The sequence below is a fragment of the Diospyros lotus genome, chromosome 14 (assembly GCF_014633365.1).
Source record: "Diospyros lotus cultivar Yz01 chromosome 14, ASM1463336v1, whole genome shotgun sequence".
NCBI lineage: Eukaryota > Viridiplantae > Streptophyta > Magnoliopsida > Ericales > Ebenaceae > Diospyros > Diospyros lotus.
Window position 1 is genome coordinate 13,792,799 of NC_068351.1, and position 18,154 is coordinate 13,810,952.

At 35.4% G+C, this 18,154-nt stretch overlaps 3 protein-coding genes across 3 annotated transcripts; all 3 read right to left on the minus strand.

Moving 5' to 3' along the window:
• Positions 1-524: 524 nt before the first annotated feature.
• Positions 525-1,227, minus strand: LOC127790499 (auxin-responsive protein SAUR50-like). Its single transcript, XM_052320042.1, has one exon. The coding sequence runs from the start codon at positions 1,165-1,167 to the stop codon at positions 619-621; it is 549 nt and encodes a 182-aa protein (XP_052176002.1). The 5' UTR covers positions 1,168-1,227; the 3' UTR covers positions 525-618.
• A 12,054-nt stretch (positions 1,228-13,281) lies between these two features.
• On the minus strand, positions 13,282-14,914 carry LOC127790910 (protein FAR1-RELATED SEQUENCE 5-like). The gene is made up of 2 exons (XM_052320641.1): positions 13,925-14,914; positions 13,282-13,386 (listed from the first exon to the last, which is right to left on the minus strand). Exons 1-2 carry the CDS (start codon positions 14,912-14,914, stop codon positions 13,282-13,284), a joined length of 1,095 nt encoding a protein of 364 aa, XP_052176601.1.
• Positions 14,915-14,938: 24 nt separating this feature from the next.
• Positions 14,939-16,735, minus strand: LOC127790911 (protein FAR-RED IMPAIRED RESPONSE 1-like). The gene is made up of 2 exons (XM_052320642.1): positions 16,651-16,735; positions 14,939-15,876 (listed from the first exon to the last, which is right to left on the minus strand). Exons 1-2 carry the CDS (start codon positions 16,733-16,735, stop codon positions 14,939-14,941), a joined length of 1,023 nt encoding a protein of 340 aa, XP_052176602.1.
• Between the last annotated feature and the right edge of the window lie 1,419 nt (positions 16,736-18,154).

Here is an 18,154-nt window from a genome sequence, read left to right on the forward strand (position 1 = left end):
TCATCACTATGTTTAAGAGTTTTTCATTAAATCTCTTTGAATATATATTCCGCTCAATATTCGAAGAATACCAGATAGAGTGAGTAGTGATGACGGCTTTAAATGATGGGTGAGATGTGGCACATGGATGGCCGGAATAGTCAAATGAGGAGTTGCAGCATTTCCAATGGCAGGATGTGCATCCAAAACGGTAAAACAGGTGAGAAAGAAGGCTTAATACTTAATTAATCAAAGTATTAACTAACTAACAGAACGTGATCAAGAGCCCAGCCAAGGTATAAGACTCTTAACAATGCATGTGACATGCCCATTAATAATTGTCAATATAATAACATTTAATTCTACTTGTACTATATATATAATTATTATACAAAAATGTTAAAAAAAATTATGTTTTGATAATGAATTACATGTTTTTTCATGAGTATTAATTAATATATTTCAATTTTAATTATATAAGTATATAGTCTATCTGTATATAATATATAGGACTTCATTAGAACCTGAAATTTCTAAACTTTAAATTAAGGGCCTTAACTTTTGTCACTAATTAAGCCAAAACTATTAATCAGAATAAAAACAAAACGAACCAGTACAGCATCCAATTACTTATAATAATCATCTACACAGCTGAGGATGGTGCGACGTCGACGGCGACGCAATCAGGTCACAGTCCGGCGAGAAACAGGCGCCATTAACGCCGGTTTCCATGATCTCGCCGCCGCCGCCGCCCAACCCATTTTCATGCAAGGAGAACACGTCCCTCTTCTCCTCCACCATCTTCAAGATCTTCTTGAACACAGCCACTTCACATGGGATCTTCAAGACCCCCTCTTGCTGAAACCCGAACTCCTCCTCCGCCTCCCGGAGCAGAATCCCGAACGCCCGGTGGCCCAAATACTCCATCGGAATTATGAACCTCTTCAGCTCCTTCCCGACGCAAACCGCCAGGAACCCCTTCGGGACGACGTCGTCGGAGAAAGAGAGCGTTCGCTTGAGGAACTTCATGGTTTTACCGTTGTTGGCGGCGGCGGCGGCGGCTGTGCTGGTGATTCTCTTGGTGGAGTTCTTGGGGGCGTTGGTGGCGAGCTTCTTCCACTTCTTGAGAAGCTGTTGAAGCCTGACTATGTCTCTGATCTTCATGGACTTGCTGGAGCTTGAATCCATGGCGGAAAGGGAGGCCAAGTGGGTGGAGACCGAGTTGAATATATATAGAGAGCATAGAGGGGATTGGAATGGGGCATCATGGGGATTTCAAATTGTTGTTAATAATTAATTCTATTAGTAGTTTGATACGCAGTATGCATTGGGGTTGGTGGTCCCAACTGCCACAAAATTTAGTGGGGGGCGGGACTCGGGAGAGCAGTAGGATTTTATTCACCCCTTTAGTGAGTAACTTTATCCCATCATTTTGAGAGGTAAAAAGTTATTTGGGAGCATTTTTATTTGTATCGTTTCTCTCTCTCTCCTTCCCTTGCTCTCATAGCCTTTCTCTTGTCGCCGTCGCCTCACTGTTGCATCACCGTCTCACCCCACTTCGTCGCTGCATCATCGCCTCACCATCACTTCACCGTTGCATTGCCTCCTCGTTGTTACATTCGCTACATTCTCACGAATGCAGTGACTAGGCAAGGCAGTCAACTCACAAGGAAATCTTGGTGATCGACAAGTGATTGGAGGCGACGACACGAGATTGACTGGTTCGAAAAGGATGGGAAGAGACAAAAGAGATGAGAGAGGGAGAATTTAAAAAAAAAGAGAGAAAGAGAGAGGAGAGAGAAGAGGATCGTTAGCTTTTCAATGAGAGTTATTTTAACCCCATTAAAGGGGATGGGGGATGATCATCTACTAATTAATTAATTAAAAAAAAGATAAATAATAAATAAATAAATAAAAGCTTTGGATCCCTATGGTTAGTTTTCAGACCCTTGAAAGTTGGCACCCGTCGCTTTGGCATAGGATTCCTCAACGTACGTCCTCTCCGTCACGTTTGATACGTACAATATGATTTTAATTAATTAATGTCCCTTTAAAGTTAGTTAAAATTGCCCATTTAAATCCCACTCATTTTTAATCCCCCAATCACTTTACCAATTCTCACACCTTCTAGTTATGTTTACCCTTCCTTTCTCTTCTCAACGTGGGAGTATTATTGAAGTAAAGTTTAATTAATTAATTAATTAATTTTAAATGATTTGATTTAATAGCTACAAATAAATATCCGAACATTCATCTTCCCTATCTATATATTTCGGCTTTAGTAGTAGTGTTTCCAATGAAATATGGGTAATGCTAATTAAGAATAAACGTACATTATTTTTGAATGATATATATTTATTTTTAATATTTAAATAATTTTATTTGTATTAATAAATACATGTATTTTGAATTATTTAATCAACTAATAAAATTGTTTGAATGTTAAAAATTAGATATAATAAATTTAAATTGTTTAAAATAATATACATTTATTATTATTTAATTATTATCCTTAAAAGACAATAATTTAGATTGCCCTATATATATAAATATATAAATCTCGCTGTAATATCAATTACTTATAATAAGCTCCCATAATTCAATGGACACAAGATGTGACACAGGGGACTGGTCTTATTACATGCAAGTCAAATTAGCATTTCTTAAAGAAATAAATGATAATTATTAGATCATATTAATTTTATTAGGGCTGACCCAACCGAAAGCCCATAACTCGGTTGGGCCAAATCCCTTAGACTCCTCCCATCAATGTCAAGACTAACAACATCGTTTGTTCCATCGATGCCATGCTCAAATCACCCATGCCCATAGTGAGCCTCAATTATCCCAAGATCCTCGACTACCAACTCACCTATAATAACTAGCAACATGCAAAGAGTTTTACATTTCTCTTCTATATATAAGTTAGTCGGTCGCCAACCAATATATGTTCATTTTTTTAACTTTACAAAAATTTTGTTACCTTAAACTCTCAATTACTTGAGTGTGAGTATTTATAGGTATCAATCACCCCGCCATGCAAATCGTTGATGTCCTGAGCACTCTATTCGATCATCTCATTTGGACCGAAAGGAATAATTATAATTAAGTTGAATCAGATTAATTAACTTTATATGTGCATGCATTAATTGGTTTGCCATGAGACAGAACAGTCAAACCCCTGCACCAAGTCAAGGGAGCGAAAGGGAAGGGCGGGGCGGTTCTCTTGAGAACCACGTTATTGTATATATATAAAAAAAAATAATGAAAATGCTATTTGAATACTGTTATTTAGTGAGATATTATTATATTATTATACACTTATATTAATTAAATATAATACAATATATTAATAATGTAAGAGTACTGCCACTCACTCTTAATAACATTTTCGATAAATTGATATAAATTGGTAAATGGTATTTCAACACTCAATTATAATATTTTTTAAGTAATCATGTATTAACATATTTTGTATTTATTTATATTATTATAAAATATAATATAATAATATATTAACACACAAATATTATTAAAAATATGACGGCTAAGTATCTCTAATAACATTTGGGTGAGTATAAAGGATGAGTGAGGATGGATGGATCATATGTGTGTACGTATTAATTGCTGTGTGTTGGTACGAAGCTGCTTTTTCTTAATTAATTTGTTGGGTTTGGAGAGTGATTAATTAATTATAATATTTAGGAGCGGATGCACAGAAGCAGGTGGCTGGAAGCTCCACGTGAAAGTCCCCATTTCTTCAACGGTACTGGAGAGCGAGAGAGGATAGAGAGGATGTACGTACGGCTTATTATATCCATGCAAGTTGACGTCTTAATTAAGGAAACACTACTACTACAGTCTCATGCATCATATATTAACACACATATATACATAACCCACATTATTATTATTAGTGTGAATTATTGTCTTCGATCATTGTGGTTTAGTTTGAACAATTGGCTACAAAATGGAATCATGTGTGTTGATATATATGGGTGTGGATATTCGATAGATTGTGTTGGGATGCACGCATTAATTTTTATTTTTTTAAGGGTACCTAATAATTTATGTATAAATATAAATTTTATACAAAGTTTACATGTAAATTTAATACTGAACCTCCTTTCTCTTTCTTCAGAAGAATAGAATATATTCCTTTAATAATAAGTGTAATAACTACCTTATTTATGATGATTTTTCTTTAACTTTTTTTTTTTTCTCTCTTTTGTGCTTTCATTTTCTTTATCTTATTCACTACTCTTTTGGCTTTAATGGAAAATTAAAAGTTTTAAGATGCTAAATTAATAGCTAATCATCTTATTGCATTTATATATTCAACTCCTCCAACTTAATTAGCATTAATATTCCAATAGTGATGTATAGAAGCCCTTGGAACATCAACTCTAAGAAATTAATTCGTCCTTAGACAGATAGATAAGGATATATAGTGCACCAAATGAATTTAGATTATAAATTGGTGAACTTAATTTTGGGTTCATTTATTGTATGAGTGTAGTCGATTACCACTTAAATATAAGTCGATGGACCATACAGTAATAGAGTGCCCTACTTCTTAGGCATGAGCTCCTCTCCATCGATTGATTGTTTTTAGGTTTCTTCTCCAATATCTATTATGATAAATTATAATGTGTTTAAATTATATATATATATGAATTAATATACTATGGATGTGAGATTGCATAGTGATAAATGTCTGTTTCACTATAATTAAATTTACTTTACCTATTTATTTATTTATTTATTTATTTATTACTAGATATATTGCTCTAAATCAATTTTAAAAATATCATTTGGACCGTACACCTACATCTACATATTCGATTTGCTATATATACCAGTACTTCTATATATGATGATCAGGTGCCCTTGCTAATAAAACAGCTAGGCCAGTTGAAATTAAAAACATCACATTCCCATAGTAGTTCTTTATATGACCCCATGTGAGACAGTTGACTTTTGATGGTCAGTTTCGTTAAAACTAATTAAGCTTATAATGATCAAAGAAAACTACTGGATCGAACAGCCCAATTAGGAAATTAATTAGATGCAGATCCATTTGCAATTAATTTGGATTAGTTAAAACACAAGTAATGATGAACCTAATTAATTATGTCGTCGGTGGTAATATATATTAATTAAACCTGCAGAGATTTCTTTGAAAGTTGAGTGCAGGTGAGGGAATTAATGTCATAACTCTTTCCAGTGGGACTATATATTAAGACTACTCTCCTCGTAATTAAAATGATGATGTTCGGCAATGATATACAAATATTAAATAATTACACCATATAAAATAAATAATGACACACAAATAAAATCTTTCGTACAGAATAATATAAAAGATTATGTAAAAATACTATATCAAAATAATTTTGACAAGAAATTGATCTTAATTTTTTAGAGTATAAGTTAATATAAAAGATTATCTACCGCGCACCCGTTAGGTTTGGTACATGAGTGGATTCAAAGAGGGGCTGGCACAGACTTCAACCCAATTGAACTTTAGTGCCCACCTACTCTCTAAATCTACCATTTTCAGTTTTTTACTATCTGTCTACTCCAGGCAGTTCACTGTCCATTCCACATAGTTCACTGTCCACTTGTTTTCTGGATCCGCTCCTGATTTGGTATATAACTAATTTTTAGAAATTATACTAGCTATGTTTAGTGTTCAAAAATTAGAAAATTACAAAGTTTGCTAACAATTATTTGACTTTGATGAGGGCTTAGTCCAATTTTAAGAATGTGGGGTGGGTACCAAGTGTAGTTTAGTTAAATATCAAGGATGTTAAGTGTAAATTACCTTTTTATTTAATGAGAATTTGCAATTAGTGTCTTGTTTAGGCTCCTGTTGAATAAATTACTCATTTCACAAATTAAGTAAATCATTAAACACACACAATATATATTCTTCTTCATCCATCGATGGATCCATCTCTCTCTGGCGAGTTAGGAGGTTATGATTGGAGATGATTAAACAAAACTATATAAAGCTATAAGATACGATCTGATGCCAACGGAAAAATAACTACAAAATTCAAGAAAATATATATATTAATTAATCAGATCAAAATTAATACAAAAGTACGTACTAATGGCGGATTCGTGGATTCTGCAGCCTCCTGGCTAACTCTATGATTGTTTTCATGCAATATTATTGTAAATGTTGGAAATCGAATCAAGTATATCATCCCATATATATTCGGCATCAATTAATCAACCACCATATATATTGCTATATATATATACATATATATATATATGTTCTCATCCTGACTGACTCGATCTCTTGGAAAGTTCATCCTATATTTTATCTGAAACAAGTACGCAAAAGGTACGTGAAAACCACTATATATCATAACTTAGAAAGTAAAAGACGATGATCATCGTATCTCTAATTGCGTACAGAGATTCTATATATGGCCTCCTTCGATGGAGTAGTCTTAATTATTTCTTTTGATTGTAATTACTCTTAATTTGGAGATTAAGGAACCAAGGAGTTGACGTTCAATTGGTTGGTGCAATCAGCTAGCAGGTAGCAGCTGGTGGCGGAGGAATGGTGGATGATGATATGCCACCCACCGCCACCGGCCCCTTACCCCAGCAATAATAATACGTACAGCTCAGAAGGACATCGGAAAATTAGATCATGCACGTACGTGTGTGTGTGTGTGTATATATATTATATAACCTTACATCATGATCATATGGGAAAGACGAGAGAGTGGGTGTCTTCTGATGATTAATTAATTATTGGCAATTATTTGAAGTACATAACCATGCATATATAGCTTAACACTACTGGGTATTTGGTACATGAATTATTTTGTAACTACGATGACATTTCATCATAGTGGTAAGGGGTATCCCTTGTTGCTGGTGGGTCTGGAAATTGAATTATAGTATTGTCAAACACAAACCTGATTAAAGTAATATACACGACTATACACAAGAGAGCGTGAGGGCCCACATCGTGTGCATTGTGGTGGGGTTAAGGTAATAGACTTAGTTTTACATACACTAGTTATTATAGCTCAAATTGGACATTTTCTAGCTTCACCTAGCTCTTATGGTTACTCCTATAAGGGATTGCTACGCTGGTAGACTCATCTCTCCCTTTTTCTCAAGTAAAAAAAGAAATAATAATAAGGAAGAGATAAATTAGTGACAAGATTAAATAATGCTATACAATGTTTAGTATAAGAGTTATTACTCAAGGTAACAATGTTTAGAAAAACCGAGTGTGGCATAGTGTTACTATCAAGGGAATACTACTCTGTTAAGAATGGCGATAAGTATCCTACCCCGTTGGTACGTATAACCAAAATCTTACCCTAATAGGGGAGCGTTTTGGGTATCAAAAAATATCCATGGGGAAGGTATAGATAAGAGATTTAGGGTGTGTTTAATAGTATAAAAATTTTATGAAAAATGTCTCATTCAAGAAATTAGATTTTATATTTGTTGTTTGACACACCATATTTTTCATAAAATTGAATTCTATGATATAATCATTAAAGTATCAATTTACCTCTTTTCTATGAAAAATTTCAGCTAGGGAGAAGTGGTTTTTATTTTCCATACAAGTTGAAAAATGTTTTCTTTTCAAATTAAATGCTATCAAACACACCCTTAAAGTTTTTATTGGGTACAGATAAAGTAGCAGAGATAGGTCTCCTACCTATACCTATATAGTTATATATATATATATATTAATTTATCTAATACTAAAATTAATAGATTCAAAACTAAAATCTGAATCAAACATACAACAATCAATTTATTTGACGAAAGATGTAGACAGTCTAAGTCTGCAAGGAAAGAAACAGTCAAAGAGTACAGAGAGATCCACACGCAACACTCCGATACTTAAGTCAAACACTGTAAATATTGATTACCTAACAATAGAAATTTAATCAAGTATCAGAAATGTATCTTTTTTTTAAAATGAATGCATATTTATTTATAAAGAGATATAGAATAATCCAAAGTAGTCGAGGATTATAACATATAAATAAACATCTTGAATCATGGCACTCTTTAATAAACTCCTGACGTAAGCCATCCCACCTCAGCATATATAGACTCATTTCTTTGGTATAGATTCCTCGAGCTATTAGGTGTTGCTCCAACCCATCTTGGATTTGGGTAAGGAGTGTCGCTGCAAATTTGCTTAGGTAAGTTAAGTTGCGTAATTCTAGACAGCCAGAAAGAAGTTACAGACGGGTTTACAGAAAGGCCATCATTTGACAAAATTATCCTCAGTTTTTGTTCATATTTCACAGAAACCATTGAAACCCTGAAACCCCTTCCAAGTCCTGGCTCTTTCAATTCTCGCCCGAAGATTGAAACCCCCTTCCTCCTTATCCTTTCAGTAGCCGCTCGAAGATGGTCGTCAAACCCCCTTCCTCATCATCATTTCAGTAGCTGCCCGAAGATGGTCGTTCTCGTCAACTGAACCGGAACACCAGCATCTGTCGTCTCTCTTAGCTCCGTCGACGAGACCACCAGAACACCAGGAGCGGTCGTCTCTCTCAGCTCAATCGCATCGCCTAGCAACAACCGCTCCCAATCGCATCGCCTAGAAGCAACCGCCCCCAATCGCATCGCCTAGCAGCAACCGCCCTCAATCGCATGGCCTAGCAGCAACCGCCCCCAATCGCATCGCCTATCAGCAACCGCCCCCAATCGCATCGCCTAGCAGCAATCGCCCCCAATCGCAACAACCCACGAACCCCACAACCATCTGGGGCCACCACTGGTTGCAACTACTTCGCCCCCACCTGCTAGCCACTACATCCCTCATCGTCGGCCAACGGTCTTTGAAGCCCCTCACCCGCTGGCTAGTCGCACCTACCTGAAGAGGTAAACATTTCAGACATTTAATTTGTATTTTCATAAAGAGATAATATGGCTCTCATTGTGATATTTGTGATGCTGTGACTGGCATATTACATTAACTTATATGGCTCTCATTGTGATATTTGAATGCGGCATAAACACCAATTATACCAAGGAAGAGTCTTGTAACTAATAATGGCTGCATTTAGAAAATAATTAAAGATATAGTAATGGCATGGGAACAAATAACTGTCATGAATTATATGAAAATAGCAATAAAAAAATCACAAATCACCTTCTCCTCCAAAGATGATGAGGCCAATCAAAATCAGAATAGGATGAAGCTATGCAAGGGAAAAGAAAAAAATAATAAAAGAAAACACACATTAGATTCACAAGCTAAAGACTTGCCAAATTGCAAAGTACTAAAGTAAGAAAATAGCCACGTAGGACGAGTTTATCAAAAATCTAAATGTATTATTATCTAGCGTACAACGTATGCCTCCTTGATCCATTATCAACTGCAAAACTATTATAAGCTTTGTAGTATATGTGGAGAATCCAGGTAATAACAAACAAACATGAATCAAATCCATTTAGTACCCACACATTAAGAGAATGTTGCAAATCTATGTTAAATGACTTGTGAAGATTCCTCTTATGCATGCATAAAATGAATCTTGATGATTCTTTGAGATATAACCTACACTAGGGAATATCTATATCTGGGAGGTATCTGATTATTCATGCCATAACAGTCAAAAAACTAATCTGAACCACACCTACAAAGTATACCAATACTACTCTTCTACCTTACATTAACCTATATTATGCATGCATAATGTTTTTTTTTTTTTTTTGGTTGAATGTGATAAATTTTGACTAAGTCTTCTTACTGAAGGCTCTGCTTGCTGAAGGACCAATGTGATATCATATATTGAGCAAAAACAATATATATTTACTCTAATTATGTGACATTAGCCTTATGATATGATATCAATTTGAGAAGCATATGCTTAATTTCATAGTAATGGTGTGTGACATTGCCAATGTGATATCATATATTGAGCAAAAACAATATATATTTACTCTAATTATGTGACATTGCCAATGGGAGCAATATGGTTTTGCTTTTGATTAACCCATGGTTCATTGTTAAAATCTCTCCTTATATTGCTTACCCATCCAAGCATTGATGAGCTTTTAAGTTAGATAGGTTGATATGCATAAATTAAGCTACATTAATTTGAAATCATAGTTTTGGTTGAAACATTTTAAAAAGTGAAGTACTTGTGTTATTATCTAATTTTATGTTAGTTTATATTAGACGGTTGAAATTGCTGAACTATTATTTGTTTGTGATTGTAGACATTGCAGAATTTGACAATGACGGGAAAGAATAGAGGAATTTGTCATAGCTGTAGACGTTCTGGTCACAATTTGTCGGAATGTCCCACAAAGCAACATTGCCCTTCATGTGGACAGGGGTTTGTGAAGTGGATGGAGGTAGAGAAAAATACGGTGAACAAAGGACGTATGTTTTTTTGTTGTAGTGCTGATTGCAGATATTTCAAGTGGGCTGACGAAAGCCCTGAAAAGAAAGCTGATGCTTTTGGAGAACAAGTAAGTGAAGTGGTGTATGACGAAGGTGAATCAAGTGGTGGTGTTTCGGCCAAAGCATCTAATGAGAAAGATGTGGAGCTGGCTCGCTTAGTTCAACGTCTTGCCGCATTTCTAAAGAGAAAGATGTGGAGATATCTCTCAATCTAACAATTCGCAAGGGAAAAGGAAACGCACCCTCTTGAGCTTGTCAAACCTCGAATCTACTAAAATGATGTTAACATGTGTTGTTAAATTAGAAATGACCTTTGTCACATTGTACAAATACGTTAAGTACTAACTAGTATAAGAAAGTAACATGACTATTTTCTATTTGTTGGCTCATCAAGCCATTAATTCTCAAATTGACTTCTTTCAATCTTTGTTGGCTCACCTTAATCCCTGAATTCACTCTTAAGCTTGCCTTAAACGTTAGTTTAAAGATAGACATGTAATATCTAAGTATTGCAAAGTAGATCAAAATATAATTATACTCATATTTTACATATAAAAAAAATCAGCAGGGTAAATTGACCCACTAAATGCTCGATAGACCCGCAACCGCCTTGCTTCCATGCGCAGTGCATGTGTTTGTGATCGTTAGTCATGGCACAATCTCACAGTCATGTTCTCTCATTTGGGGGGCTAAGCCTATGTATATTCATAAGCAACTACACCTATATGATTGGATCTCCTACTTGTATTAAACCTATATAGAAGAAAACATATGTAAATTAATTTGAATATGATGGTCATGTAACTGTGCAAGTCCATATATTCAGCAAACAACATCATTTAGATGAAATCCCTCAAACCATAATAACATAAAACAATCTATCCAAAGAAAGATTGAAAGAATAAAGAAAAAATGCAAATAACATGGCACAAGACAGAGAGTAAACTATAGTGAGTGCTAAAATGAATAAATCACTTTGAATTGGCAGATAGCTGTATCAAAGCTGAGGATGCATAGTCCATGACATAAATAAAAACCTAATAATAATCTTGCTTCCGTATAATACAGACGTCGAGATAGAAAATCAAGATCTCAGTTTGCCCCTACTTTTTTACACTTCAAAATTGAAACGCTACATGAAGTTCCTAATACAAAGAACACTTGGGCAGAGGGTTCACGTACAAGTTTGCCCCTAAAACAATTAAAAACAACATTTCTCATACGGAAGTTCTTTGCTATTAATTCTTCCTCTTATAAGAAAGTTCTTTGCTATTAATTCTTCCTCCTAAACAATGATGCTTCACTTGTATTCCAAAATCATATTGTTTTCTGGAGCCAACCCCACACAAGCCCTTAGTATGTTGTCGATTTTCACGCTACTTCTTTGCATTTTGTTCCTGGATGATATGGCTTAAGATGTTCCTGGATAGAAAATTCAAATAGATAAAATATCAAGTCAGGGAAACTAATTAATTAAATTGCAGCCAATGGTATGTTGGATTTGCAAGTTCCATATTTCCAAAAACAATAACAATATGGATCGAGAAACATGTAAGCTAAACCCGACTATTCAAATTTAAGAAACATAAATCCCAGTCTCTTTCTAGGCATCCAACAGTGGACAATGAAGTAAAATGGCAAAACCAAATAAAGAAAACCATTAGAAAAGTCCAGTCAGAGCTACCAACCAAACCACCCTACACCCCAAACCACCCCGACGATCGCATCTACATTTGTAACTATGGCTGCTTTGATTACACAGAAAATAAAAAAATAAAAATTGCACAAAACAGTGAATAACATCATCATTAATGAGTACATCATAAACAAAATTGCACAAAACAGTGAGTTCATCATAAACAAAACAGTGAAATGAAAGTATTGTTGACTTTCATGCAATTGACATATGAAAACATATTTTTAACAGTGAGTTCATCATAAACAAATGGTATCATCATCAATTGGTCGAACATATTGCACAAAACAGTGAGTTCATATCAAAAACATATTTTTAACCACGATAATCTGTTGAGATACCTTAACATGTTCTCGGGCCATATCAAAAACAAAATTGCACAAAACATTGAGTTCATCATAAACAAAATGTCACAAAACAGTAAATAAAATCATCATCAATGAGTTCATAATAAAAAAAATTGCACAAAACAGTTAATAAATAACGAAACAAGAAATTGAAACAAAACCAAAACAATACTCCATGTTTCACTCCAATGAATCGTCGGCGATGGAGGAGACAAATGCGGGGCTTCAAGGCTCAGATCAATCGGTCCAAGACCCACTAAGGTGAAACCAAGAATCAGTCCCAATGCTTGGTTCTTGTTTGAGTAGCTGGGCGAAGCTCGCTTTCCTCAAAAACAAGATAAACTTACCTGGGCCATCTTCTTATCAGGCCACCAATTAGTGGATTTGGACCTCTCTTTAATCTATCAATCTTGGGCCGAAGCCTATGATAGTTTTAACTTACTCGATCTTCCATCATTGCCTAGCACCGATCCCAAATAAGCTAATTCCCGAACTTACTAAGACTGCAAAAAATATGGAACATTTTACTAAAGTCAAGTATAGAAGGAAATACCTTGGTTTACACCATTCAGGTTGACAAGGATTTGGATATGAAATTATGATTAATCATTCTAGCAATCATCAAATTACTAAGGAATCAACAAAATTAGTAACATATTAGTAAAATGTTACTAAGCAACCTAGGAATCATCAACTTATTCAAGTGATCTTAACCACAATGTAATAGCAAAAACAATAAATATGATTAAGGACCAAACCGCTTCACTTACTCTTCAAGGCAGCCTCTCTTTGAGCAAATCAGGGTTCATCAGCTCTATGCCCACCTCGTCTTCCTGGGGTCATCGAGGTGGCAAATAAGATGGCATAAATGGTTGACCCATTGTATAAGCCGGAACCCAATTCACTCCATACGCTGCATTCCAAGGTTGATAATTCGGCCCCACCTGCAAATAAGATAAGAAATTTTAGTTTAACTAAAATAAATGAAAAATATTTTAATATTGAAGTATATGATATAAGAAGCATGCACCATCAACTGTTGTGGTTGTAGGTATGTAAGTTGGGTCAACACAGGATTTAATACTTCTTGCGTTACTTGTATTACGGCTTGTGCTGGTTGTGTATTATTTTCCATTGACCGCTTTCCTTTGCTCGCCTTCAAAGTGACATGTGCAAAAAAACAGTATAACCAATTATATGATACTACTAGTAGATAATAATAGATAACTAAAATAGAGTTGCAAACATACTTTCCGTTTAATGGTTTTCGTTTCCAATGGCCCCTTTTTGACGAAGTTTTCTAGGAGCTCCCTTTGTTTTTGCGCAATGCGGATCCAAAATGGGATTAGATGATGTCCTTGCAACTTCGCCACAATCAAATGCGATTTGAACACTGCCTTGGGAAAGGATATTATTGTCGGAACTTATGCTTCGTCTCGATATGCTCGCATTGTTCATTTAATTTTCAAGAAACTCCATTACCTCGCGGGTTCGTTCCTCATCATCCATTACTAAATTTGCAACCTTGGCAAATAAACTTTGCAATTTATCATATTTTACCTGCTCAGGAGTGCTAACCCAACCACTGTAATTGATCTTGACCCTTGTGTATGCTCTACACACATCTTTCCTCCATCTCCTCAAGATATAACTCTCAGGAATCATTTTGACATTGTTTCGAATTAATATAGAAATAACATGTCTGCAAAGTATTCCTCGAAACTCGAACAAGTGACAGCTACAAACAATGCGACCAATCTCTCCCTCAAACATCACCGTAAAAGTCTTCCTCTTTGTTGTTGCGTTAAATATTATATCTTCTTGGACTTCATACCTAGTTCCAAGACAAGTCAGCTCGGTAGAGATAATATCACAATACACTTTTCCAGTTAGCTCTTCTTGAAATTCTTTAAATTTGGAGATTGTGTAAACCTCTTGGAACTGTTTCTCTATACAATACTTAGTTGCACACGGTACCATCTGTGAAAATGACTTAAAATCTGCCTGGAATTCCTTTTCAACTTTGCTCCTCAAGACCCGCTCATACTGTTCAACGAATAGCTTCAACGAGGTTTTTGAGTTGACATATCCATCAAAAAATGCATTCATACTCTCACTCAGTTGCGTTGTTGACATCCCAGCCCAGAAACTTGTTCTCAAAAAATAAGGTACCCACCGACCTCTTTCTCTGAAAAGCCCGGACAACCAATCATTGTTGTGCAATGCGTACATATCAATCAATGAATGCCAACCCCGTTCAAATTCTTCCAGACTTTGCGACTCATAGACCACTTCGTGCACAGCCGAGAGTATTGAACCCTTATAAGGGTGGCCCCCAAATTTTTCAAGCAACTTCTTAAGTATGTGCCACAAACACCATCTATGTCTTGTGTTCGGAAAAACAATTTGAATGGCATTTTGCATAGCCCTATCCTGATCAGTAATTATACCAATAGGTGCCTGACCCTCCATGCACTGAAGCCAAGTCATAAACAATCAAACAAATGTCTCGGTATCCTCACTAGATACTAAACCACATCCAAATAACGTCGATTGCCCGTGATGATTCACACCAACAAAAGGGGCAAATGGCATGTCATACTTATTCGTCAAGTATGTGGTATCGAATGTGACAATATCACCAAATTCTTTATATGCCTCCCGACACCTATTATTAGCCCAAAACATATTCTTCAATCGGGACTCATCGTCCAAATCCAAACTATAGTAAAAACCAGGACACTGTGATTGCATTTTTGCAAAGTAGGCTTGTATTGCAGCTGCATCTCCCTCCCCAAGTCTTAATCGCCTAACTCTATCAATATAGTTTCTACAGTTCTGCTCAACAAATGATAGATTCTCGTAACCACCCGCTTCAACGACAGCTAAGTTGTAACTTTTGTGCATTGGAATACCAGCTAGGTCGTTTACTTCAAGCTTTCGTTTCACTTGTTCACTCAATTGTCGATTACATCGATACAACCTAGATTTTGATGGACTTGTTTTGTGATTATGCTCCAAGATTACCCTAGTAATTTTCCATATTCCTGTCACATCTGACGCAGCTGTAATCCTAGCTAAACACCCTGTTTTAATGGTTGGTGTAGGCTTCAAAGAGCTACTTGTTTCACTGCTTCTCTGACCTTCTCGACTACAAGCATATGTCACATATTTTAACAACCCATCATCACCCTTTTTTGAATTCCTTTTTCTGACAGGAAAACCCACAATATAAGCATATGTTTTGTAAAATTCATAAATCTCGTTGTGGTCATTAAATTTAATCCCTACTGTAGGCACCATCTCACTGCCCTCTAATGTGCATTCATTGTCAGCCCCTACTTCAATCTCAATCTCATTGTCAGCCCCTACTTCAGTCTCAATCTCATTATCAAAAACTACTACATTCTCTTCTTCATCATATGGACATTGAACTAAGAAAAAAATTCATCAGCCTATTGAATTTTAAATAAATAATTTAATTTCCCTAATTCAAAAACACAATTGTAATTATAATCAGAATTACAAAAACACAACTGTAATTACAAAAACACAACTGTAATTTCCCTAACTAATAATCAGAATTAATTATACTAAGCCACATTCTTTTGTAATAATGCTAAATCATTGATATAATAAAGGGCAGATTATAAAAACACAACTGTAATTGTAAAGATTAAAGACTAATACAATCAAATGAATGAAATTATTCCTTATCCATTCTAGCAAGAACTAAACCACAAACAAAATTGGTTTTTATTTTTTTCTCCTCTCAACCTCAAACGAATAATTGATGCAACTCATGATAAGTTCATAAACGACCTATCAAGCAACAAAAAGACTCGACCAGGTAAGCTTGAAGACAATAATTTTAATGCAAAAACATCAGGTCTCAAAAACCGACAATTTTTTCCTCTTTTCAGTGAGTTCATCATAAACAAAATATCACAAAACAATAAATAACATCATCATCAATGAGTTCATCACAAAACAGTTTTTTCCTCTTTTCAGCAAGTAGACCTTTTATATCTAAATAAAATCAACAACAAATCTCTTTAAGCAGAAGCCTCTAACTAGTTTAAGCAGTATCGAGTACAGCCCTTGACAAACTAAAATCAAAGATCAATCCGAAGAAACCAACTAAAAGTCCTTGACAAACTAAAATCTGAAGGAAGAAACCTTCTGAGGATTATAATAGTCTAGCTTACCTTGCTCTGACATCGGCGAGGAAGAACGGTGACGAGACTGAAGATCGGTCTCCATCGCGGAAGATCGCGAAAGATCGGTCTCCATCGCTTGCTGGAAGTACTGGGAAGATCGCCGAAGATCGGTTTCTATTGCGGAAGGTTGATCTCAATCATCGAATGAAGGTCTCGATCGCCGAAGGAAACGTCGCGGCTAGATCGAGATCGTCGTCGATAAGGTAAGCGCTCTCTCCTTCTTTTAGTGGGATATGTGCAAACGCAAGCTGAAGGAAGAAAAGTCGATCTCAGTAAGCCATCAAAATTTACCCCAATATCTCGCAATATTTTGACGACCAAAATATCGCGAGATATCGCTTCTGTAAACCCGTCGGTAAACGCGTCTGGCTCTGTAAAGGGGCTCTTCAACTAAGTGCATCCACCACATAGTTAACTCGGTCTAACTTGTAAACCAGTGCATAGTCGAATTCTTCCGAGAAATCTCATCACCTTGCTTGCTTTTATAGGTTAAGCTTCTTCTAAGTTTGGAAATAGTTTGTGGCAATGTTATCAGTCATAACCATGAACTTAACCCCCAAAAGATGGTGGCTTCATACTTGAAGAAATTTTTTAATTTAATAAAGTACATGAAATTTTGAAAATTATATTATTTTATTTTTATTTAAATTAGATCCTTACAAGTCAATAAACCAAATAAGGACAGATGCACCCTAATATTTCTTAGGCCAGGGAACAAAAGCATTACAGTGGTTGAAAAACAAACAGATAATCATAGAAACAAAATACAACTAAGTAAGCACATGGGGTCAAACAATGGATAAACCAAATAAAACTTAAGGTCTATCGAAAGATGCTGAAATAAGGTCTCCACAACATGGCACAAGCGGTAAAACTCTTAAATTTTTTTGAGAGTGATGGGGGATCAACTCTTGATGAAGGTAAAAATGTTTCATTTAATAGGGACTGACTGCGCTCTGCTTGAGAGTGTATAATTTTGCGACCGCATTCAATTTACTCAGAAGTCGAACCAATGAGGAAAAATTGATCTCCTCCAGGGTTAGGCAAGCGAAGCCCAGATACCTGGATCATCAACAAAAAAAAAAAAAATTGTTGAAATAAGGCCTAAACAAACAAATAAAAGGAAAATCCTGGAAAATATATAAAAGACTAGAAAAAGAGAGTTTGAGCGACAATAGCTAAGTTTTCTTTTAGTGGAATTCACTCTACCACACCAATAAGACAACACCATCAATAAAATTCTCTTTTATAAATAAAGGTAAATGCACCAAGATAAAAAGAAGACCTAAACAAGCTAACAAAAAGAAAATCCTAGAAAACAAAACACCAAAAAGAGAAAGGTTGAGCGCCGATAGCCAAGTGTTTTTTTAGCAAAATTCACTCTACCACGCCAATAGTAAAAATCTCTCTTAGAAATAAAATGACATGAAGGGAGAGAAAAAAGAAAGAAAGAATTGAGCCATTGTGGCTCGAAACAGCATGGCCGAGATGG

Bases quoted from the DNA above. Each gene is read 5' to 3' on its own strand.
- LOC127790499 (XM_052320042.1), bottom strand. From the start codon at position 1,167: ATGGATTCAAGCTCCAGCAAGTCCATGAAGATCAGAGACATAGTCAGG.
- LOC127790910 (XM_052320641.1), bottom strand. From the start codon at position 14,914: ATGGAGGGTCAGGCACCTATTGGTATAATTACTGATCAGGATAGGGCT. The intron at 13,387-13,924 runs GTAATGGAGTTT...TCTTATTTGCAG, and splicing joins ATGAGGAACGAACCCGCGAG to GTGGGGCCGAATTATCAACC.
- LOC127790911 (XM_052320642.1), bottom strand. From the start codon at position 16,735: ATGGAGACCGATCTTTCGCGATCTTCCGCGATGGAGACCGATCTTCAG. The intron at 15,877-16,650 runs GTAAGCTAGACT...TTTTTTTCTTAG, and splicing joins CTCGCCGATGTCAGAGCAAG to TTCAATGTCCATATGATGAA.